The sequence below is a fragment of the Salvelinus namaycush genome, chromosome 22 (genome assembly GCF_016432855.1).
Source record: "Salvelinus namaycush isolate Seneca chromosome 22, SaNama_1.0, whole genome shotgun sequence".
In the NCBI taxonomy this organism is placed as follows: domain Eukaryota; kingdom Metazoa; phylum Chordata; class Actinopteri; order Salmoniformes; family Salmonidae; genus Salvelinus; species Salvelinus namaycush.
The window spans coordinates 2,342,771-2,366,971 of record NC_052328.1 but is presented as its reverse complement, the minus strand read 5'-3'; the positions used below and the strand labels follow the sequence as shown (position 1 = coordinate 2,366,971).

Here is a 24,201-nt window from a genome sequence, read left to right as displayed (position 1 = left end):
TGCTTCTAGGCTGTCTGACTTGCAGTGGAACACTACTCTCCAGACTTCTGCTAAAGAAGCGATACCAATCTATCAAAGACACAGATTGGTAAAGGAGACATAACATATGTTGAATCTGGCCCTCAATCTACAAACGTTTTGGTCTGGTCTGGAAAATGTCAACGTCTGATATGGTATCTAACCTACAATCAAAACATTAAGAAGACTTCATGGAAAGACAGAGGGAGAGAGAGAGAGAAACAGAGGGAGAGAGAGAGAGAGAGAGAGAAACAGAGAGAGAGAGAGGCACTGAAGCCACTGTAGATATAGAGAGGTATAGATAGAGAGGTATAGATAGAGGTACAGATAGAAAGAGGTATAGATAGAGAGAGGTATATATTGAGAGAGGTATAGATAGAGAGGTATAGATAGTGAGGTGTAGATAGAGAGAGGTACAGATAGAGAGGTATAGATAGAGGTATAGATAGAGAGAGGTATAGATAGAAAGAGGTATAGATAGAAAGAGGTATAGATAGAAAGAGGTATAGCAAATGAGGTATAGATAGTAAGAGGTATAGATAGAGAGAGGTATAGAAAAAGAGGTATAGATCGAGAGGGGTATAGATAGAGAGAGGTATAGAACATGAGGTATAGATAGAGAGAGGTACAGATAGAGAGAGGTATAGATAGAGAGGTATAGATAGTGAGGTATAGATAGAGAGAGGTATAGAAAATTAGGTATAGATAGAGGTACAGATAGAGAGGTACAGATAGAGAGGTATAGATAGAGAGTGGTATAGATAGAGAGAGGTATAGATAGAGAGGTGTAGATAGAACGAGGTATAGATAGTGAGGTATAGATAGTGAGGTATAGATAGAGAGATGTATAGATAGAGAGAAGTATAGAAAATTAGGTATAGATAGAGAGATGTATAGATAGAGAGAAGTATAGAAAATGAGGTACAGATAGAGAGGTATAGATAGAGAGTGGTATAGATAGAGAGAGGTATAGATAGAACGAGGTATAGATAGTGAGGTATAGATAGTGAGGTATAGATAGTGAGGTATAGATAGTGAGGTATAGATAGAGAGGTACAGATAGAGAGGTATAGATAGAGAGGTATAGATAGAGAGGTACAGATAGAGAGGTACAGATAGAGAGGTATAGATAGAGGTATAGATAGAGAGGTACAGATAGTGAGGTACAGATAGAGAGGTACAGATAGAGAGGTATAGATAGAGAGGTACAGATAGAGAGATATAGATAGTGAGGTATAGATAGAGAGAGGTACAGATAGAGAGGTACAGATAGAGAGGTACAGATAGAGCGGTATAGATAGAGAGGTATAGATAGAGAGTGGTATAGATAGAGAGAGGTATAGATATAGAGGTATAGATAGAGAGGTATAGATAGAGCGGTATATATAGAGAGAGGTATAGATAGAGGTATAGATAGTGAGGTGTAGATAGAGAGAGGTATAGATAGAGAGCAGTATAGATAGAGGTATAGATAGAGAGGTATAGATAGAGAGAGGTATAGATAGAGGTATAGATAGTGAGGTGTAGATAGAGAGGTATAGATAGAGAGCGGTATAGATAGAGAGAGGTATAGATAGAGGTATAGATAGTGAGGTGTAGATAGAGAGAGGTATAGATAGAGAGCGGTATAGATAGAGAGAAGTATAGATATAGAGGTATAGATAGTGAGGTGTAGATAGAGAGAGGTATAGATAGAGAGCGGTATAGATAGAGGTATAGATAGAGAGGTATAGATAGAGAGAGGTATAGATAGAGGTATAGATAGTGAGGTGTAGATAGAGAGAGGTATAGATAGAGAGCGGTATAGATAGAGAGAAGTATAGATATAGAGGTATAGATAGTGAGGTGTAGATAAAGAGAGGTATAGATAGAGAGCGGTATAGATAGAGGTATAGATAGTGAGGTGTAGATAGAGAGGTATAGATAGAGAGTGGTATAGATAGAGATATAGCTATACTGTACATACCAGACATTCCCCCCGGGTGCAGACACTGAAAGGGTCTGTGTAGCTGCACCGCGTCCCATCATGCATCACCTGGTTCATGACCACCACCTCACCGGTCTCTTTGGACTGACAGCTCAACTCACACTTGTGAGCCTCTACACAGGTGAAGATCAATCAATCAATCAAATGTATTTTAAAAAGCCCTTTTTACATCAGCAGTTGTCACAAAGTGCTTTTCAGATACCCAGCCTAAGAAACCAGAGAGGAAGCAATGCAGAAGTAGAAGCACAGTGGCTAGTAAAACTCCCTAGAGGATACCCAGTCTAAGATACCAGAGAGGAAGCAACGCAGAAGCACAGTGGATAGTAAAACTCCCTAGAGGATACCCAGTCTAAGATACCAGAGAGAAAGCAATGCAGAGGCACAGTGGCTAGTAAAATTCCCTAGAGGATACCCAGTCTGAGATACCAGAGAGGAAGCAATGCAGAGGCAGAAGCACAGTGGCTAGTAAAACTCCCTAGAGGATACCCAGTCTAAGATACCAGAGAGAAAGCAATGCAGAGGCACAGTGGCTAGTAAAATTCCCTAGAGGATACCCAGTCTGAGATACCAGAGAGGAAGCAATGCAGAGGCAGAAGCACAGTGGCTAGTAAAACTCCCTAGAGGATACCCAGTCTAAGATACCAGAGAGAAAGCAACGCAGAGGCACAGTGGCTAGTAAAACTCCCTAGAGGATACCCAGTCTAAGAAACCAGAGAGGAAGCAACGCAGAAGCAGAAGCACAGTGGCTAGTAAAACTCCCTAGAGGATACCCAGTCTAAGATACCAGAGAGGAAGCAACGCAGAGGCAGAAGCACTGTGGCTAGTAAAACTCCCTAGAGGATACCCAGTCTAAGATACCAGAGAGGAAGCAACGCAGAGGCAGAAGCCCTGTGGCTAGTAAAACTCCCTAGAGGATACCCAGTCTAAGATACCAGAGAGGAAGCAATGCAGAAGCACAGTGGCTAGTAAAACTCCCTAGAGGATACCCAGTCTAAGATACCAGAGAGGAAGCAACGCAGAGGCAGAAGCACAGTGGATAGTAAAACTCCCTAGAGGATACCCAGTCTAAGATACCAGAGAGGAAGCAACGCAGAGGCAGAAGCACTGTGGCTAGTAAAACTCCCTAGAGGATACCCAGTCTAAGATACCAGAGAGGAAGCAACGCAGAGGCAGAAGCACTGTGGCTAGTAAAACTCCCTAGAGGATACCCAGTCTAAGATACCAGAGAGGAAGCAACGCAGAGGCAGAAGCCCTGTGGCTAGTAAAACTCCCTAGAGGATACCCAGTCTAAGATACCAGAGAGGAAGCAATGCAGAAGCACAGTGGCTAGTAAAACTCCCTAGAGGATACCCAGTCTAAGATACCAGAGAGGAAGCAACGCAGAGGCAGAAGCACTGTGGCTAGTAAAACTCCCTAGAGGATACCCAGTCTAAGAAACCAGAGAGGAAGCAACAGCACAGTGGCTAGGAAAACTCCCTAGAGGATACCCAGTCTAAGATACCAGAGAGGAAGCAACAGCACAGTGGATAGTAAAACTCCCTAGATGATACCCAGTCTAAGATACCAGAGAGGAAGCAACGCAGAGGCAGAAGCACTGTGGCTAGTAAAACTCCCTAGAGGATACCCAGTCTGAGATACCAGAGAGAAAGCAATGTAGAGGCACAGTGGCTAGTAAAACTCCCTAGAGGATACCCAGTCTAAGATACCAGAGAGGAAGCAATGCAGAAGCACAGTGGATAGTAAAACTCCCTAGAGGATACCCAGTCTAAGATACCAGAGAGGAAGCAACGCAGAGGCAGAAGCACTGTGGCTAGTAAAACTCCCTAGAGGATACCCAGTCTAAGAAACCAGAGAGAAAGCAACGCAGAAGCACAGTGGCTAGTAAAACTCCCTAGAGAAAGAAAACAAAATGAACACATACTTTAGTCCTGACTGAGGGAAGATAAACTAAATAAATAACAGAGAAAGTTTTCATTGTATCTCTGCTGCTTTCTTTCACCTCAGGAACACAAGGCCAGAGATGATAGAGATCCTATGCTCAGTTCACATGTGGGCGTCTGAAATGGTTACACTGATGTGTGTGATGTAGATGTTCCTGTATGTTATTGACACCACAAATGTGCTATTGTTCTTTCAGGAAGTTGTATTTAATGTCCAGATACTGTCGACTTCTGTCAGTGTCTGTCTCACCAGCAGTAGTCTGACTTTAGACATTAATGAGGAAAACACTGAGTCACACAGTCTACATGACCAAAAGTATGTGGACACCTGCTCGTCAAACATCTCATTCTAAAATCATGGGCATTAATATGGAGTTGGTCCCCCCTTTGCTGCTATAACAGCCTCCACTCTTCTGGGAAGGCTTTCCACTAGATGTTGGAACATTGCTGCGAGGACTTGCTTCCATTCAGCCACAAGAGCATTAGTGAGGTCGGGCACTGAGGTTGGCGATTAGTCCTGGCTCGCAGTCGGCGTTCCAATTCATCTCAAAGGTGTTCAATGGGGTTGAGGTCAGGGCTTTGTGCAGGCCAGTCAAGTTCCTCCACACCGATCTCGACAAACCATTTCTGTATGGATCTCGCTTTGTGCACAGGGGCATTGACATGCTGAAACAGGAAGGGCCTTCCCCAAACTGTTGCCACAAAGTTGGAAGCACAGAATCGTCTAGAATGTCATTGTATGCTGTAGCGTTAAGATTTCCCTTCACTGGAACTAAGGGGCCTAGCCCGAACCATGAAAAACAGCCCCAGACCATTTTTCCTCCTCCACCAAACTTTACCGTTGGGACTATGCATTCGGGCAGGTAGCGTTCTCCTGTCATCCGCCAAACCCAGATTCTTCCGTAAGACTGCCAGATGGTGACGCGAGATTCATCACTCCAGAGAACATGTTTCCAGTGGCGGCGAGCTTTACACCACTCCAGTCGACGCTTGGCATTGCGCATGGTGATCTTCGTCTTGTGAGCGGCTGCTCGGCCGTGGAAACCCATTTCATGAAGCTCCCGATTAAAATTTGTTGTGCTGACGTTACTTCCAGAGGCAGTTTGGAGCTCGGTAGTGAGTGTTGCAACTGAGGACAGATGATTTTTACGCGCTACTCGCTTCAACACTCGCCGGTCCCGTTCTGTGAACTTGTGTGGCCTACCACTTCGCAGCTGAGCCGTTGTTGCTCCTAGGCATTTCCACTTCACAATAACAGCACTTACAGTTAACCGGGGCAGCTCTAGCAGGGCAGACATTTGACAAACTGACTTGTCAGAAAGGTGGCATCCTATGACGGTACCACTTTGAAGGTCACTGAGCACTTTAGTAAGGCCATTCTACTGCCAATGTTTGTCTATGGAGATTGCATGGCTATGTCCTCGATTTTCTGAAATAGCCAAATCCACTAATTTGAAGGGGTGTCCACATACTTTTGCATATATAGTGTATATATATATGAGTCTCTCCCTCCCATCCATCTTCTATTTATCTCATTGTTACAGCCATATTGTTCTTACTGTGCGTGCCGTGCAGCGGCTCTCTGCATTCTGCACATCTCATTGTTACAGCCATATTGTTTGTGTTAAAGAAAAACGTATTGTAAATGTATAAAACGTATTTGGTTGATTTAGTATTGCTTATGTAAGATATATAATTAATATAGAAATTATTATTATTGTATGGAAACTGTGTTATTATGGTAAATATGTATTAGAATCCTTTTATTGCTAATTGGACACCTAGTGGACATTATGGTTTCACCTTTTAGAACGGCAGGGCTTAATATATCAAGCCAATACTTTACAATGTGGTAATATCCAAAATGGCACCCTAATCCCTAAACAATGCACTACTCTTAACCAGAGTCCTGGTCACAAGTAGTGCACCATCTAGGGAATAGGGTTCGATTTGTGATGCAGACATTGACATTCTGAGTTTCTTTACTGTAAGTTTAACATGACTCACTACAACCCATTTGACCTTTGACCTTGGTCTAAAGTAGCGCACTAAAGGCCTAGTGTTCCATTTGGGAAGCAGGCCGTGTCCTACCATCTGGGTGTTCGTAAGGTAGCCAGGTGTGCTTGGTGTTCTTGTGGTATTTGTTGCTCCTCTGGACACACTGTTGAGCGCGGAAGTCTTCGTAGGGTCCGGCACACTCCTCCATGTTACACATCTGGTAATCAAAGGTGGACCCGGGGCAATCCCGACCGCCGTACGCAGGCCTGGAGACAGGGGGCGACAACACAGAAACAATAAACAAACAACCCAAGTAATTAACACCTATTGTGTATCCCAAATAGCACCCTATTCCCTATGGACCCAGGTCAAAAGTAGTGCAGTGATGGGCCTGTCGCCCAGGTTCAGTGATTAGATCCATTTAACTGTAATGTGGATCATGGTAGAACTGGGCCTGTCGTCCAGGTTCAGTGATTAGTTCCATTTAACTGTAATGTGGATCATGGTAGAACTGGGCCTGTCGTCCAGGTTCAGTGATTAGATCCATTTAACTGTAATGTGGATCATGGTAAAACTGGGCCTGTCGTCCAGGTTCAGTGATTAGTTCCATTTAACTGTAATGTGGATCATGGTAGAACTGGGCCTGTCGTCCAGGTTCAGTGATTAGTTCCATTTAACTGTAATGTGGATCATGGTAGAACTGGGCCTGTCGTCCAGGTTCAGTGATTAGTTCCATTTAACTGTAATGTGGATCATGGTAGAACTGGGCCTGTCGTCCAGGTTCAGTGATTAGTTCCATTTAACTGTAATGTGGATCATGGTAGAACTGGGCCTGTCGTCCAGGTTCAGTGATTAGTTCCATTTAACTGTAATGTGGATCATGGTAGAACTGGGCCTGTCGTCCAGGTTCAGTGATTAGTTCCATTTAACTGTAATGTGGATCATGGTAGAACTGGGCCTGTCGTCCAGGTTCAGTGATTAGTTCCATTTAACTAGATCTGAGTAAGGAGTCTCTAGTGAGGGTCATGATGTAGTACACAGGGTTAATTGTTATTTAGATGACACACGCACACACACACACACACACACACACACACACACACACACACACACACACACACACACACACACACACACACACACACACACACACACACACACACACACACACACACACACACACACACACACACACACACACAAATATCCAAGGAAAGTTCAGCGTAAATAAAAACATGATCCCCTTTGACTTTCCTTCAGACATCCTCTGACACGTCTCCGACTAAAGACACAAAGTATCTGTGAACTACATGTCACATTATGTGCATGAATCATATAGCCTGTATATGGAAGTCCTAACAGGATGTAGGTAGAAGTCCTAACAGGATGTAGGTAGAAGTCCTAACAGGATGTAGGTAGAAGTCCTAACAAGATGTATATAGAAGTCCTAACAGGATGTAGGTAGAAGTCCTAACAGGATGTAGAGGGTAACGTCAGTAAGGAGACCTAAGAACCCACCCCAGAGCCAGATTTATACATCTCTATCCACACTACCCACAATGTCCCCCACCTGTTCCCCTGTGACAGACACTCACACAGGGTTGTTACAAGTTCTGCTGCGGGAGCGTACTCCACCTCCACAGGTTCTGGAGCAGGACCCAAACTTAGTCCAGGACCCCCAGTTACCGTCATGGCCCTGAGGCTGGCTAGAGGAGCGCCAGATACAGTGGCCCTTGAAGCACCACTAAACAAACAGACAGGACACAGGAGAGTCAACAGCGCATACAGACATACAGTACATAGAATATCTGTCCATTCATCGGCCCTATTACCATTCAAACCATGGCTAGAATGGAGCCCTGAACATGTCCTGGGTCAGAGTTCACAACAACTGTTATGCTTCGAGCAATCCTGGCTAAAGGAACAGGGATAGAACATGAGAACGAACACTATTCGTCCATGGAGTATGATAGCTGATTAAATGCTCTTTTAATGCTATTTAAATGTATGGGTAAGATGCCACCTGTGTTATATATCCATTGCAGATTGACATCAGTATATGTGGGACATAGAACAAATATATGCACCTACCAAATATTATTATTATAACATTCAAACGGGCCGATATGTTCTTTGTAATATTAATTTATTAAAACTTCTTCAAGTAATTGTGTACTTTTTGGAGAAGTGTTCCTAAAGATGAAGTATAGCAGTGTATATTATTAGCTCTATCTATTGTCATCAGAAATCCATGGTTTCTTTTTGAGCCATTTCCCACCTTTGATGGTGCACACTCTGTCCCATCCACCGGCGGACCCTTCTTGGTCTTACAAAAGTACTGGTTGTCAGGGTGACTACACCACAGCTGCTTGCAGGGATCGTATGTCCGGAACTATAGGAGAAGAAAGAAAGAAAGAAAGAAAGAAAGAAAGAAAGAAAGAAAGAAAGAAAGAAAGAAAGAAAGAAAGAAAGAAAGAAAGAAAGAAAGAAAGAAAGAGAGAAAGAGAGAGAGAGAGAGAGAGAGAGAGAGAGAGAGAGAGAGAGAGAGAGAGAGAGAGAGAGAGAAAGTTAAGAAATAGGATGTCAGAGAGAAGAGGAGAGAGTAGGGAAGAGGAGGTCAGAGAGAACGGAAGAGGTGGTCAGAGAGAGAGAGAGATGAGAGGTAGTTAGTGCATTTCCGTGGCCAGTCTACGGGTCACCTAGTCTCTTCCCAGAAGTCATGGCCCCTCTGCAATCTCACACAGGGAAAGTAGAACCCAGCAAATAGCTTCCCACTCTATCTAATCCTATGGACCAGGGGGTTAGTAAGGAGAATGCAGGACCCTGCTCCATCTAAGACTAACCTTTGTAATATTTGAATCCCATCCTCAGAAGGTCAAAGGCCTGAGTGGTACTGAGTGCCCCATGCAGTCCTGAATCTGCGTCCCAAATGGCAAGCTATTCCCGATGGGCCCTGGTAAAAAGCAGTGCACTATATATGGAATAGGGTGCCATTTAGGACACACATTGACAGGCTGCCCCGTCACCAACGGTCACAGTTTTTATTCTCATATCTCAGGGGTCTAGCTAGCTGGTGGAGTGGACTTACAGCGGTGCACATCTTGTAGCCCACTCCGAAATCAAAACGACACTGCTCGTCCATGGAGTAGTTAATCCCAGGTAGCTCAGGAAGCTTGGGCCACTTGTGCTCAAAAGGGTTGTCCAGGAGACAGTCATAAGAGCTGGAGGGTTGAAACACATCAGAACAGAGACAGTCATAAGAGATGGAGGGGGATAAAACACATCAGAACAGAGACAGTCATAAGAGCTGATCAAATTGATCAGAAATACAGTGTAGACATTGTTAATATTGTAAATTACTATTGTAACTGGAAACGGCTGATTTTTAATGGAATATCTACATAGGTGTATAGAGGCCCATTATCAGCAACCATCACTCCTGTGTTCCAATGGCACTTTATGTTAGCTAATCCAAGTTTATCATTTTAAAAGGATAATTGATCATTAGAAAACCCTTTTCGAAATTATGTTAGCACAGCTGAAAACTGTTGTGCTAATTAAATAAGCAATAAAACTGGCCTTTAGACTAGTTGACTATCTGGAGCATCAGCATTTGTGGGTTCGATTACAGGCTCAAAATGGCCAGAAACAAATAACTTTCTTCTGAAACTCGTCAGTATATTCTTGTTCTGAGAAATTAAGGCTATTCCAAGCAAGAAATTGCCAAGAAACTGAAGATCTGGTACAACGCTGTGTACTACTCCCTTCACAGAACAGCGCAAACCGGCTCTAACCAGAATAGAAAGAGGAGTGGGAGGCCCCGGTGCACAACTGAGCAAGAGGACAAGTACATTAGAGTGTCTAGTTTGACAAACAGACGCCTCACAAGTCCTCAACTGGCAGCTTCATTAAATAGTACCCGCAAAACACCAAGTCTCAACGTCAACACTGAAGAGGCGACTCCGGGATGCTGGCCTTCTAGGCAGAACACCAGTCTCAACGTCAACAGTGAAGAGGTGACTCCGGGATGCTGGCCTTCTAGGCAGAACACCAGTCTCAACGTCAACACTGAAGAGGTGACTCCGGGATGCTGGCCTTCTAGGCAGAACACCAGTCTCAACGTCAACACTGAAGAGGTGACTCCGGGATGCTGGCCTTCTAGGCAGAACACCAGTCTCAACGTCAACACTGAAGAGGTGACTCCGGGATGCTGGCCTTCTAGGCAGAACACCAGTCTCAACGTCAACACTGAAGAGGTGACTCCGGGATGCTGGCCTTCTAGGCAGAACACCAGTCTCAACGTCAACAGTGAAGAGGTGACTCCGGGATGCTGGCCTTCTAGGCAGAACACCAGTCTCAACGTCAACACTGAAGAGGCGACTCCGGGATGCTGGCCTTCTAGGCAGAACACCAGTCTCAACGTCAACAGTGAAGAGGTGACTCCGGGATGCTGGCCTTCTAGGCAGAACACCAGTCTCAACGTCAACAGTGAAGAGGCGACTCCGGGATGCTGGCCTTCTAGGCAGAACACCAGTCTCAACGTCAACACTGAAGAGGTGACTCCGGGATGCTGGCCTTCTAGCCAGAGTTGCAAAGAAAACGCCATATCTCAACCTGGCCAATAAAAAGAAAAGATTAAGACGGGCAAAAGAACACAGACACTGGACAGAGCAACTCTGCCTAGAAGGCCAGCATCCCGGAGTCGCCTCTTCACTGTTGACGTGATATAGGTCAGTGATACATGTCTCTGATAGGTCAGTGATATAGGTCAGTGATACATGTCTCTGATAGGTCAGTGATACAGGTCAGTGATATAGGTCAGTGATATAGGTCAGTGATACAGGTCAGTGATACAGGTCAGTTATATAGGTCAGTGATACATGTCTCTGATAGGTCAGTGATATAGGTCAGTGATATAGGTCAGTGATACAGGTCAGTGATATAGGTCAGTGATATAGGTCAGTGATACATGTCTCTGATAGGTCAGTGATATAGGTCAGTGATATAGGTCAGTGATATAGGTCAGTGATATAGGTCAGTGATACAGGTCAGTGATATAGGTCAGTGATATAGGTCAGTGATACATGTCTCTGATAGGTCAGTGATATAGGTCAGTGATATAGGTCAGTGATACAGGTCAGTGATATAGGTCAGTGATATAGGTCAGTGATACATGTCTCTGATAGGTCAGTGATATAGGTCAGTGATATATGTCAGTGATACATGTCTCTGATAGGTCAGTGATATAGGTCAGTGATGTCAGTGTTATGTCAGTGACCAGGATTTGTGGAAAAGCTGTGAATTCTGGGAAGGTTGTCAGAAGGTTGTCAGTGGTATGGTGAAGGCTGCACCTACTGGATGTATCGGTTCAGTTCCTGTTTACTGCAGCGTGACCAGTGGTAGCGATGGAAGGCTGCTTGGACCAGCGGTGCCATGATACTCCCCATGCTGGTCTCGTCAGAACAACGATTCCCCTGTCCGTCATGTTCCATACCTAACCTGTTGAAATGGTACCTGAGTTATTGATGAGCAAAACACAGTGTTACGTTCAAACACAAAGCCTACGTCTCAAATGGGACTCTATTCCTTATATAGGGCACTACTGTTGACTCTCTATTCCCTATGTAGGGCACTACTGTTGACTCTCTATTCCCTATGTAGGGCACTACTGTTGACTCTCTATTCCCTATGTAGGGCACTACTGTTGAATCTCTATTCCCTATATAGGGCACTACTGTTGACTCTCTATTCCCTATGTAGGGCACTACTGTTGACTCTCTATTCCCTATATAGGGCACTACTGTTGAATCTCTATTCCCTATATAGGGCACTACTGTTGACTCTCTATTCCCTATATAGGGCACTACTGTTCACTCTAAATTCCCTGTATAGGGCACTACTGTTGACTCTATTCCCTATGTAGGGCACTACTGTTGACTCTCTATTCCCTATATAGGGCACTACTGTTGACTCTCTATTCCCTATATAGGGCACTACTGTTGACTCTCTATTCCCTATATAGGGCACTACTGTTGACTCTCTATTCCCTATATAGGGCACTGCTGTTGACTCTCTATGCCCTATATAGGGCACTACTGTTGACTCTCTATTCCCTAGGTAGGGCACTACTGTTGACTCTCTATTCCCTATATAGGGCACTACTGTTGAATCTCTATTCCCTATATAGGGCACTACTGTTGACTCTCTATTCCCTATATAGGGCACTACTGTTCACTCTAAATTCCCTATATAGGGCACTACTGTTGACTCTCTATTCCCTATGTAGGGCACTACTGTTGACTCTCTATTCCCTATATAGGGCACTACTGTTGACTCTCTATTCCCTATATAGGGCACTACTGTTGACTCTCTATTCCCTATGTAGGGCACTACTGTTGACTCTCTATTCCCTATGTAGGGCATGACTGTTGACTCTCTATTCCCTATATAGGGCACTACTGTTGACTAGGGCTCATAGGCCTCAGATCAAAAGTAATGCACTATATAGGGAATACGGTGTGGTTTAGTACGTAGACAAATTCTCTGTGCTTAGGAACACTTACGATACTTCTTATAATGATGTAATGGTCCTGGCTAGACTAAGTAGAGCAGCAGCTCTAATGTAATGGTCCTGGCTAGACTAAGTAGAGCAGCAGCTCTAATGTAATGGTCCTGGCTAGACTAAGTAGAGCAGCAGCTCTAATGTAATGGTCCTGGCTAGACTAAGTAGAGCAGCAGCTCTAATGTAATGGTCCTGGCTAGACTAAGTAGAGCAGCAGCTCTAATGTAATGGTCCTGGCTAGACTAAGTAGAGCAGCAGCTCTAATGTAATGGTCCTGGCTAGACTAAGTAGAGCAGCAGCTCTAATGTAATGGTCCTGGCTAGACTAAGTAGAGCAGCAGCTCTAATGTAATGGTCCTGGCTAGACTAAGTAGAGCAGCAGCTCTTATGTAATGGTCCTGGCTAGACTAAGTAGAGCAGCAGCTCTAATGTAATGGTCCTGGCTAGACTAAGTAGAGCAGCAGCTCTTATGTAATGGTCCTGGCTAGACTAAGTAGAGCAGCAGCTCTAATGTAATGGTCCTGGCTAGACTAAGTAGAGCAGCAGCTCTAATGTAATGGTCCTGGCTAGACTAAGTAGAGCAGCAGCTCTAATGTAATGGTCCTGGCTAGACTAAGTAGAGCAGCAGCTCTAATGTAATGGTCCTGGCTAGACTAAGTAGAGCAGCAGCTCTAATGTAACGGTCCTGACTAGACTAAGTAGAGCAGCAGCTCTAATGTAATGGTCCTGGCTAGACTAAGTAGAGCAGCAGCGCTTATGTAATGGTCCTGGCTAGACTAAGTAGAGCAGCAGCTCTTATGTAATGGTCCTGGCTAGACTAAGTAGAGCAGCAGCTCTAATGTAATGGTCCTGGCTAGACTAAGTAGAGCAGCAGCGCTTATGTAATGGTCCTGGCTAGACTAAGTAGAGCAGCAGCTCTAATGTAATGGTCCTGGCTAGACTAAGTAGAGCAGCAGCTCTAATGTAACGGTCCTGGCTAGACTAAGTAGAGCAGCAGCTCTAATGTAATGGTCCTGGCTAGACTAAGTAGAGCAGCAGCGCTTATGTAATGGTCCTGGCTAGACTAAGTAGAGCAGCAGCTCTTATGTAATGGTCCTGGCTAGACTAAGTAGAGCAGCAGCTCTTATGTAATGGTCCTGGCTAGACTACGTAGAGCAGCAGCTCTAATGTAATGATCCTGGCTAGACTAAGTAGAGCAGCAGCTCTACTGTAATGGTCCTGGCTAGACTAAGTAGAGCAGCAGCTCTTATGTAATGGTCCTGGCTAGACTAAGTAGAGCAGCAGCTCTTATGTAATGGTCCTGGCTAGACTAAGTAGAGCAGCAGCTCTAATGTAATGGTCCTGGCTAGACTAAGTAGAGCAGCAGCTCTTATGTAATGGTCCTGGCTAGACTAAGTAGAGCAGCAGCTCTTATGTAATGGTCCTGGCTAGACTAAGTAGAGCAGCAGCTCTAATGTAATGGTCCTGGCTAGACTAAGTAGAGCAGCAGCTCTAATGTAATGGTCCTGGCTAGACTAAGTAGAGCAGCAGCTCTAATGTAATGGTCCTGGCTAGACTGAGTAGAGCAGCAGCTCTAATGTAATGGTCCTGGCTAGACTAAGTAGAGCAGCAGCTCTAATGTAATGGTCCTGGCTAGACTGAGTAGAGCAGCAGCTCTAATGTAATGGTCCTGGCTAGACTAAGTAGAGCAGCAGCTCTAATGTAATGGTCCTGGCTAACAGTAAGGTGGATTTACAGTCAAAACTAACAGTACGGTGGATTTACAGTCAAAACTAACAGTAAAGTGGATTTCCTGTCAAAACAGTAAAGTGGATTTACAGTCAATGTGTAATCCAGTCAATGTGTAATTCAGTCAATGTGTAATCCAGTCAATGTGTAATCCATCAATGTGTAATCCATCAATGTGTAATCCAGTCAATGTGTAATTCAGTCAATGTATAATCCAGTCAATGTGTAATCAAGTCAATGTAAAGTCCAGTCAATGTGTAGTCCAGTCAATGTGTAATTCAGTCAATGTGTAATCCAAGCAATGTATAATTCAGTCAATGTGTAATCCAGTCAATGTGTAATCCAGTCAATGTGTAATCCAGTCAATGTGTAATTCAGTCAATGTATAATCCAGTCAATGTGTAATCCAGTCAATGTGTAATCCAGTCAATGTGTAATCCAGTCAATGTGTAATCCAGTCAATGTGTAATCCAGTCAATGTGTAATCCAGTCAATGTATAATCCAGTCAATGTATAATCCAGTCAATGTGTAATCCAGTCAATGTGTAATCCAGTCAATGTGTAATCCAGTCAATGTGTAATCCAGTCAATGTGTAATCCAGTCCATGTATAATTGGAAAAGCAGTCACACATAGTTGCTGCAGGTTAATTATTCGATGATAAACTTGATATAAAATAACTGCAATTACAATTTACTTCCTGAATAGACCGATTTGTAATGGAATAGACCCCCATCTGGAGGGTGTCTAAATTCTGTGTTTTCCAGCTGTGTCCATGTCTCTGTTCCCAAAGGCAGCCTACTTCCTCTGCAGTGCAGACAAACCCCCACACACAGCTCTTTGCTTGTATCCCTTTAGTTTCTTCAAGCTATGGGGCTCATAGGTCCCGTAGGCCTCTGGTCAACAGTAGTGAACAACAGGGAGGAGGGTGCCACTTGGGACGCAGCCTGTGTGCTGCGATGACTTACACATGTCCGGTCTCGTGCGCCACCACGAAGGCCGAGGAGAATCCGTCCTCGTGGTTCAGAGTGCAGCTCCTCAGAGGATGGCACATGCCTGTCACCGGGGCGTAACCTAGGCAACACAGATCACACACACAGCACTGATAACAAACCCGCTAGGCAGGCATATGCAGAGATGAAGGGTTGTATAGCTGTTACATCACACCTGGGTTCAAATACTACTTGAAATACGACTTACAATTAAAAATAAATATTACTTGAACCCAGGTCTGGTACATATGCCTCTCTAAGGCTGTGATCAAACCATGGTTATGATGATGTGGTGGGGTTGGATGAAGGTGAGACTAGGCTGGCCTGCTTTTAGATGTCTGTCTGTGTTTCGGGAGACGTCTTCAATACCAATTTATCTAGTAAATCATACATAAATCATACTTTACTATCTTGGTCAGTGGTCAACTTCCTCTACAGCGAGGCCAATTAAGAACACATTGCTATTTGCAACGACAACCTGTCAAGAGGCATATAAAGTATCTATTGCATTTTGCAATAGTTTTGTGTACATGTGAAATAGCACGTAGAGTCTCCTGACACTGGTAGGTACTTCTAGTTGTCAGACTTCTCAGAATGCATGCACCTTTTTACAGGTAGTAGTTGTGTAAACAAAGCTACTGCGTAAACATTGCTGCTAATACAGGATGTTTGATTGACTTCGGCTCCAAGTGTTTTTTTTTTTTTTTTACATAAGAGAAAATTATGAATTATCCCAACAGAGACAACTACTAATTGGACATAAATCAGAACAACTAAATATGAAAATGAACACAGATTACTGTATATAAAGCATGTCGTCTTCATGTGTGGCTAAATCCCCAAATGGCACCCTGTTCCCTATATAGTACATTACTTTTGACCAGGGACCATAGTGCGCATCATAGGGAATAGTGTGCCATCTGGGACAGATGCACATGAAGAAGACTTGCTTTATAGTCTGTGTTCATTTCCATAGTAGATGTTCTGATTTGTGTCCAATGAGCAGTGTGTTGTTGATAGCAGTAAGTGCGTGTCTCTGTTGTTAGCTGATAAGTGCTGCTGAACAGACGAGTAAAATACCCTTTAAAAATATACTGTGTCAATAATCAGGAAATGCCTAAAGGCAGGAAATTATGCTACGACAAAATTGAAAAACTGTCAAACTTTGAGAAAGGCCTGAAGATTTTGTCTGTGTACTTGCTTGTGTCTAAATTCCTCCTCTATGTGCTAAAATAGACAGTAAGCTTGAAAGGATTTTGTTAAACCCAGCACAGACAGACCAACACAAGCTTGTTAAAACCAAACACAACCGTATAATATAACCCAACAATACAGTAATGACACATATTTAAACACAAAGCACAAAGGACACATGAATACAACTACTATACACTATATATAACTACTATACTATACATAAGTACTATACTATATACTATACATAAGTGCTATACTGTATATTATATATAAAACTACTATACACTATATATAACTACTATAATATATACAAACTACTATACTATATATAACTACTATACTATATACTATATATAACTACTATACTATACTATACAATACATAAGTACTATAATATATACTATACATAAGTGCTATACTGTAAACTATATGTATATATATATATACACACACAACTACTACACACTATATATAACTACTATACTACATACTAACTACTATACACTATATATAACTACTATACTACATACTAACTACTATACACTATATATAACTACTATACTATATACTAACTACTATACTGCATATGAACTACTGTACACTATATATATATATATATAAGTACTATACTATATACTAACTACTATAGTACATAATAACTACTATACACTATATATAACTACTATACTATATACTAACTACTATAGTACATACTAACTACTATGCACTATATATAACTACTATACTATATACTAACTACTATAGTACATACTAACTACTATACACTATATATAACTACTATACGATATACTAACTACTAAAGTACATAAACTACTATACAATATATATAACTACTATATTATATACTAACTACTAAAGTACATACTAACTACTATACACTATATTTAACTACTATATCCTAACTACTATACTACATACTAACTACTATACACTATATATAACTACTATACTATATACTTACTATATATAACTACTATACTCTATATTTAACTACTATACTACATACTAACTACTATATTTACTTACTATATATAACTACTATACTCGATCAAGAGATGTGCAGCGATCCAGATTAGCTAAGTGTTTGTTTGGTTCAAATGCAACATTTTTGGGGGGTTTGTTGTTCAAACAAATGATCATGCTCTCTGACCATGTGAAGACCTTTGGCATGCAGGTAAAAAGCAGAAAATGCAGACACAGACAGATATTGATGATTGGGGCTGCTTCAGTTGGCCATGCCCCAAATGCCAATCTATTCCCTATATAGAGGACTACTTTTTTGACAAGAGCTCTATTGGCCTTGGTCCAAAGTAGTGCACTACATAGTGAATGGGGTACCATTTGGGACACGTACTCTGTGGTGATTAGCTAGAACCCAGTTGTAATGATGTCACTATAAGCACATTTGAACCAGTTCTGGTTGTAATCTGGTTGTTGTAATGGAGCTATTTCATCTAGCTCTGCCCGGTGGGAAAGAACTACAATGAACATGGCGGCACATGGTGGCATCCAATGGTTATGTAGTTCTATCAAATGATCAGATGGTTACGTTATAATGGTTATGTTATAATGGTTATGTAGTTATACCAAATGGCCAGATGGTTATGTTATAATGGTTATGTAGTTATATTAAATGGTCAAATGGTTATGTAATAGTCGTGTTATATTTATATCCAATAGTTACTCTGTTTATAGGAAGATGACGTTCCCTATGATATGCCACTGACATAAAGGTGTCCTATAATCCCCATGATCACCATCAGAGTTGGGCTCAATTCTATTTCAATCAAGTCTGTCAATTCAGGAAAGAAACTGAAATTGGAATTGACCCCAAACCTGGTTTGAATGACTTAGTTAGAATGGCTTAGTTAGGCTTAGTTGTACTTAGTTAGACTTAGTTATACTTCGTTAGAATGGCTTATTTAGACTGGCTTAGTTAGACTTGGTTGTACTTATTTAGACTGGCTTAGTTGGACTTAGTTAGAATGGTTTAGTTAGACTTAGTTAGACTTAGTTTTACTTAGTTCTACTTAGTTAGAATGGCTTAGTTAGACTTAGTTATACTTAGTTAGAATGGCTTATTTAGAATGGCTTAGTTAGACTTAGTTGTACTTACTTAGAATGGCTTAGTTGTACTTACTTAGAATGGCTTAGTTGTACTTAGTTAGACTTAGTTGTACTTAGTTAGAATGGCTTAGTTAGACTTAGTTGTACTTCGACTTAGTTCTACTTAGTTAGAATGGTTTAGTTAGACATAGTCTACTTAGTTAGACTGGCTTAGTTAGACTTAGTTAGAATGGCTTAGTTAGACTTAGTTGTACTTCGACTTAGTTCTACTTAGTTAGACTGGCTTAGTCTACTTAGTTAGAATGGTTTAGTTAGACATAGTCTACTTAGTTAGACTGGCTTAGTTCTACTTAGTTAGAATGGCTGAGTTAGACTTAGTTAGACTGGCTTAGTTCGACTTAGTTAGAATGGTTTAGTTAGACTTAGTTCTACTTAGAATGACTTAGTTAGAATGGCTTAGTTAGACTTAGACTTAGTTAGACTTAGTTAGAATGGTTTAGTTAGACTTAGTCTACTTAGTTAGACTGGCTTAGTTCTACTTAGTTAGAATGGCTGAGTTAGACTTAGTTAGAATGGCTTAGTTAGACTTAGTTAGACTTAGTTCTACTTAGTTAGAATGGCTTAGTTAGACTTAGTTCTACTTAGTTAGAATGGCTTAGTTAGACTTAGTTAGACTTAGTTCTACTTAGTTAGAATGGCTTAGTTAGACTTAGTTAGACTTAGTTCTACTTAGTTAGAATGGCTTAGTTAGACTTAGTTAGACTTAGTTCTACTTAGTTAGAATGGCTTAGTTAGACTTAGTTCTACTTAGTTAGAATGGCTTAGTTAGACTTAGTTCTACTTAGTTAGACTTAGTTCTACTTAGTTAGAATGGCTTAGTTAGACTTAGTTCTACTTAGTTCTACTTAGTTAGAATGGCTGAGTTAGACTTAGTTCTACTTAGTTAGAATGGTGGATGGTGTTTCTTCTTCCATAATAGTTTAGTTGCTCATCACCTATTTAAATGCTGCAAGCAAAATGGCACAACATGAAAGCAATGGAGATGCGCTAGCTAAGCCCTTTATCTGGAGACAGATAAAAGATCTTCAAGAGAATGTAGACTATATACATTCCCATGAAAAAGCCATGGTGAGCTTGGCATGGAAGAGTATGAGAAAAAGTTGCAGTAGGTACAGTAGCTATGGTACAGTAGTTACAGTACATTAGCTATAGTACAGTAGCTATGGTACAGTAATTATAGTGCAGAAGCTATAGTTATTCACTGAACAAAAATGTAAACGCAACATGCAACAATTTCAAAGATTTTACTGGGTTACAGTTCATATGAGGAGATCTGTCATTGGAAATAAATTCATTAGGCCCTAATCTATGGATTTCACATGACTGGGAATACAGATACATCTCCTCCACAAGGAGTTGATCAGGCTGTTGATTGTGGCCTATGGAATGTTGTCCCACTCCTCTTCAATGGCCGTGCGAAGTTGCTGGATATTGGCGGGAACTGGAACACGCTGTCATACATGTCGACCCAGAACATCTCAAACATGCTCAGTGGGTGGCATGTTTGGTGAGTATGCAGGCCGTGGAAGAACTGGGACATTTTCAGCTTCCAGGAACTGTTTACAAATCCTTGTGACATGAGGCTGTGCTTTATCATGCTGAAACATGAGGTGATGGTGGCGGATAAATGGCACGACAATGGGCCTCAGGATATCGTCACGTTATCTCTGTGCATTCAAATTGCCATTGATAAAATGCAATTGTGTTCATTGTCCGTAGCTTATGCCTGCCTGCCTATACCATAACCCCATCACCACCGTGGGGCACTCTGTTCACAACGTTGACATCAGCAAACCGCTCGCCCACACGACGCCATACACGCTGTGTACCATCTGCCCGGTACAGTTCAAACCGGGATTAATCCATGAAGAGCACACGTCTCCAGCGTGCCAGTAGCCATCGAAGGTGACCATTTGCCCACTGCAATCAGGTCAAGACCCTGGTGAGGACAACGAGCACGCATTTGAGCTTCCCTGAGACGGTTTCTGACAGTTTGTGCAGAAATTATTCCGTCTCAGACCATCCCACAGGTGAAGAAGCCGGATGTGGAGGTCCTGGACTGGTGTGGTTACGCGTGCTCTGCGGTTGTGAGGCCGGATGGACGTACTGCCTAATTCTCTAAAACAACGGAGACGGCCTATAGTAGAGAAATTAACATTACATTATCTGGAAACAGCTCTGGTGGACATTCATGTAGTCAGCATACCTATTGTAAGCTCCTACATTTGTGGCATTGTGTTTTAGAGTGGCCTTTTATTGTCCCCCAGCACAAGGTGCACCTGTGTAATGATCATGTTGTTTTATCAGCTTCTTGATATGCCACACCTGTCAGGTGGATGAATTATCTTGTCAATTGAGAAATGCTCACTAACAGGGATGTAAACAAATTTGTGCACAAAATTTGTGAGAAATACGTTTTTTTATCGTATGGAAAATTTCTGGGATCTTTTATTTCAGCTCATAAAACATGGGTCCAACACTTTACATGTTGCGTTTATATTTTTGTTCAGTATAAATCACACCTATATATTCCATGAATGATATGAGAGGATGACATGAGTCAGTAATTTACATATTTTTATTTCTTTAATTAGGCAAGTGAGTTAAGAACAAATTCTTATTTACAATGACGGCCTACCCCGGCCAAACCCGGACGGCGCTGGGCCAATTGTGCGCCGCCCTATGGGACTCCCAATCACGGCCGGTTGTGATACAGCCTGGATTCGAACCAGGGTGTCTGTAGTGACGCCTTAAGCACTGAGATGCAGTGCCTTAGACCACTGTGCCACTCGGGAGATACAGTATATAGTATCATAAATGACACAGATCCTATAGATAAATCACTCAACATACCTGTCAGTGGTTACTGATACAGTGAGAGGACAATCACATACATTCCACATACCTGTCAGTGGTTACTGATACAGTGAGAGGACAATCACATACATTCCACATACCTGTCAGTGGTTACTGATACAGTGAGAGGACAATCACATACATTCCACATACCTGTCAGTGGTTACTGATACAGTGAGAGGACAATCACATACATTCCACATACCTGTCAGTGGTTACTGATACAGTGACAGGACAATCACATACATTCCACATACCTGTCAGTGGTTACTGATACAGTGAGAGGACAATCACATACATTCCACATACCTGTCAGTGGTTACTGATACAGTGAGAGGACAATCACATACATTCAACATACCTGTCAGTGGTTACTGATACAGTGAGAGGACAATCACATACATTCAACATACCTGTCAGTGGTTACTGATACAGTGAGAGGACAATCACATACATTCCACATACCTGTCAGTGGTTACTGATACAGTGACAGGACAATCACATACATTCAACATACCTGTCAGTGGTTACTGATACAGTGAGAGGACAATCACATACATTCAACATACCTGTCAGTGGTTACTGATACAGTGAGAGGACAATCACATACATTCAACATACCTGTCAGTGGTTACTGATACAGTGAGAGGACAATCACATACATTCAACATACCTGTCAGTGGTTACTGATACAGTGAGAGAGGACAATCACATACACTCAACATACCTGTCAGTGGTTACTGATACAGTGAGAGGACAATCACATACATTCAACATACCTGTCAGTGGTTACTGATACAGTGAGAGGACAATCACATACATTCAACATACCTGTCAGTGGTTACTGATACAGTGAGAGGACAATCACATACATTCAACATACCTGTCAGTGGTTACTGATACAGTGACAGGACAATCACATACATTCAACATACCTGTCAGTGGTTACTGATACAGTGAGAGAGGACAATCACATACATTCCACATACCTGTCAGTGGTTACTGATACAGTGACAGGACAATCACATACATTCAACATACCTGTCAGTGGTTACTGATACAGTGAGAGGACAATCACAAACATTCCACATACCTGTCAGTGGTTACTGATACAGTGAGAGGACAATCACATACATTCAACATACCTGTCAGTGGTTACTGATACAGTGAGAGGACAATCACATACACTCAACATACCTGTCAGTGGTTACTGATACAGTGAGAGGACAATCACATACATTCAACATACCTGTCAGTGGTTACTGATACAGTGAGAGGACAATCACATACATTCAACATACCTGTCAGTGGTTACTGATACAGTGACAGGACAATCACATACATTCAACATACCTGTCAGTGGTTACTGATACAGTGAGAGGACAATCACATACATTCCACATACCTGTCAGTGGTTACTGATACAGTGACAGGACAATCACATACATTCAACATACCTGTCAGTGGTTACTGATACAGTGAGAGAGGACAATCACATACATTCAACATACCTGTCAGTGGTTACTGATACAGTGACAGGACAATCACATACATTCAACATACCTGTCAGTGGTTACTGATACAGTGACAGGACAATCACATACATTCAACATACCTGTCAGTGGTTACTGATACAGTGAGAGGACAATCACATACATTCCACATACCTGTCAGTGGTTACTGATACAGTGAGAGGACAATCACATACATTCAACATACCTGTCAGTGGTTACTGATACAGTGAGAGGACAATCACATACATTCAACATACCTGTCAGTGGTTACTGATACAGTGAGAGGACAATCACATACACTCAACATACCTGTCAGTGGTTACTGATACAGTGAGAGGACAATCACATACATTCAACATACCTGTCAGTGGTTACTGATACAGTGAGAGGACAATCACATACATTCAATAACAAAATCTTCAGATTTTGTTTTATGATTTTCATCCCTCATTAATCTCATCAGATTTGCATTCAGATGTTAAGATTTAAGATATTAAAGTTTAAAATACAGCGTTACATAGATTCTGGACCGTTTCCATGTATTTATTTTTGCTGACTTGTTATAAATAGGAGTTTCCTCTAAGGTCTCGTGGGTCTGTATTTGGGTGTAAAATCCTCCAAGTCATCATAAAACTCTGGCAACAGAGTGTGATGTTTACCCCTAAGCCTGGAAGGTTGTTCCCTAGTTGAAGAGGCCAGTCCCAACCCATCCCACGGTGCCTTAGAGATGGGCCTGTTATGGCCATAACATCGCTGGCTGCTACGGTAACGTTTGAAGTGTGAAAAGCAAAAACAGATCGTTTCTGACGGTCTTTTTTAAACATGACATGTGCCTCAAAGTTCAACCAAAGTCAAAAGTCAATATGTGACAGTGAACTTCAAAAGAAGGGAGCAAGAGGTTTGTTTCTCAAAGCCTTGCGTTGCAGTGACCAAAGTCTCAAGAAACGGTGTTGTGCTTGTGGTCGTGTTGTGACGCAAAAAACAACTGTACAGATCTTGTTCCAAAATACATACGGTAATGTGGATGTGTACATTTTATAACAAATACTAAGTAATATACTTTAATATATTTTCAAACACTTTAACCTTGAACTTGAAGTGTTCCCTCTAGAAGTTACTCAGAGAGAAAATAGTTACTGTGGTACTTATATTCTTTGTCTTTAAACGATTTCAAGTCTATGCGTATTAAAGTCAACATGTCTATCTTCATTCACTTGTCTTACAAATAGACAGAGTGGGAGTACTTCGGTTCACATTGATTTA

The 24,201-nt window shown here is 41.9% G+C and overlaps 1 protein-coding gene across 1 annotated transcript in view; it reads right to left on the bottom strand.

Annotated features, from left to right (window-relative positions):
* Positions 1-24,201, bottom strand: part of LOC120017348 (A disintegrin and metalloproteinase with thrombospondin motifs 14-like) — a 106,604-nt gene that overhangs the window by 5,128 nt on the left and 77,275 nt on the right. Inside the window, exons 7-13 of the mRNA XM_038960099.1 lie at positions 15,200-15,305; positions 11,299-11,442; positions 9,032-9,164; positions 8,222-8,335; positions 7,539-7,687; positions 6,037-6,209; positions 1,985-2,118 (exon numbers count right to left, since the gene is read on the bottom strand). Coding sequence (XP_038816027.1) covers positions 1,985-2,118; positions 6,037-6,209; positions 7,539-7,687; positions 8,222-8,335; positions 9,032-9,164; positions 11,299-11,442; positions 15,200-15,305 — 953 coding nt within the window. The remainder of the gene's footprint in view (positions 1-1,984; positions 2,119-6,036; positions 6,210-7,538; positions 7,688-8,221; positions 8,336-9,031; positions 9,165-11,298; positions 11,443-15,199; positions 15,306-24,201) is intronic.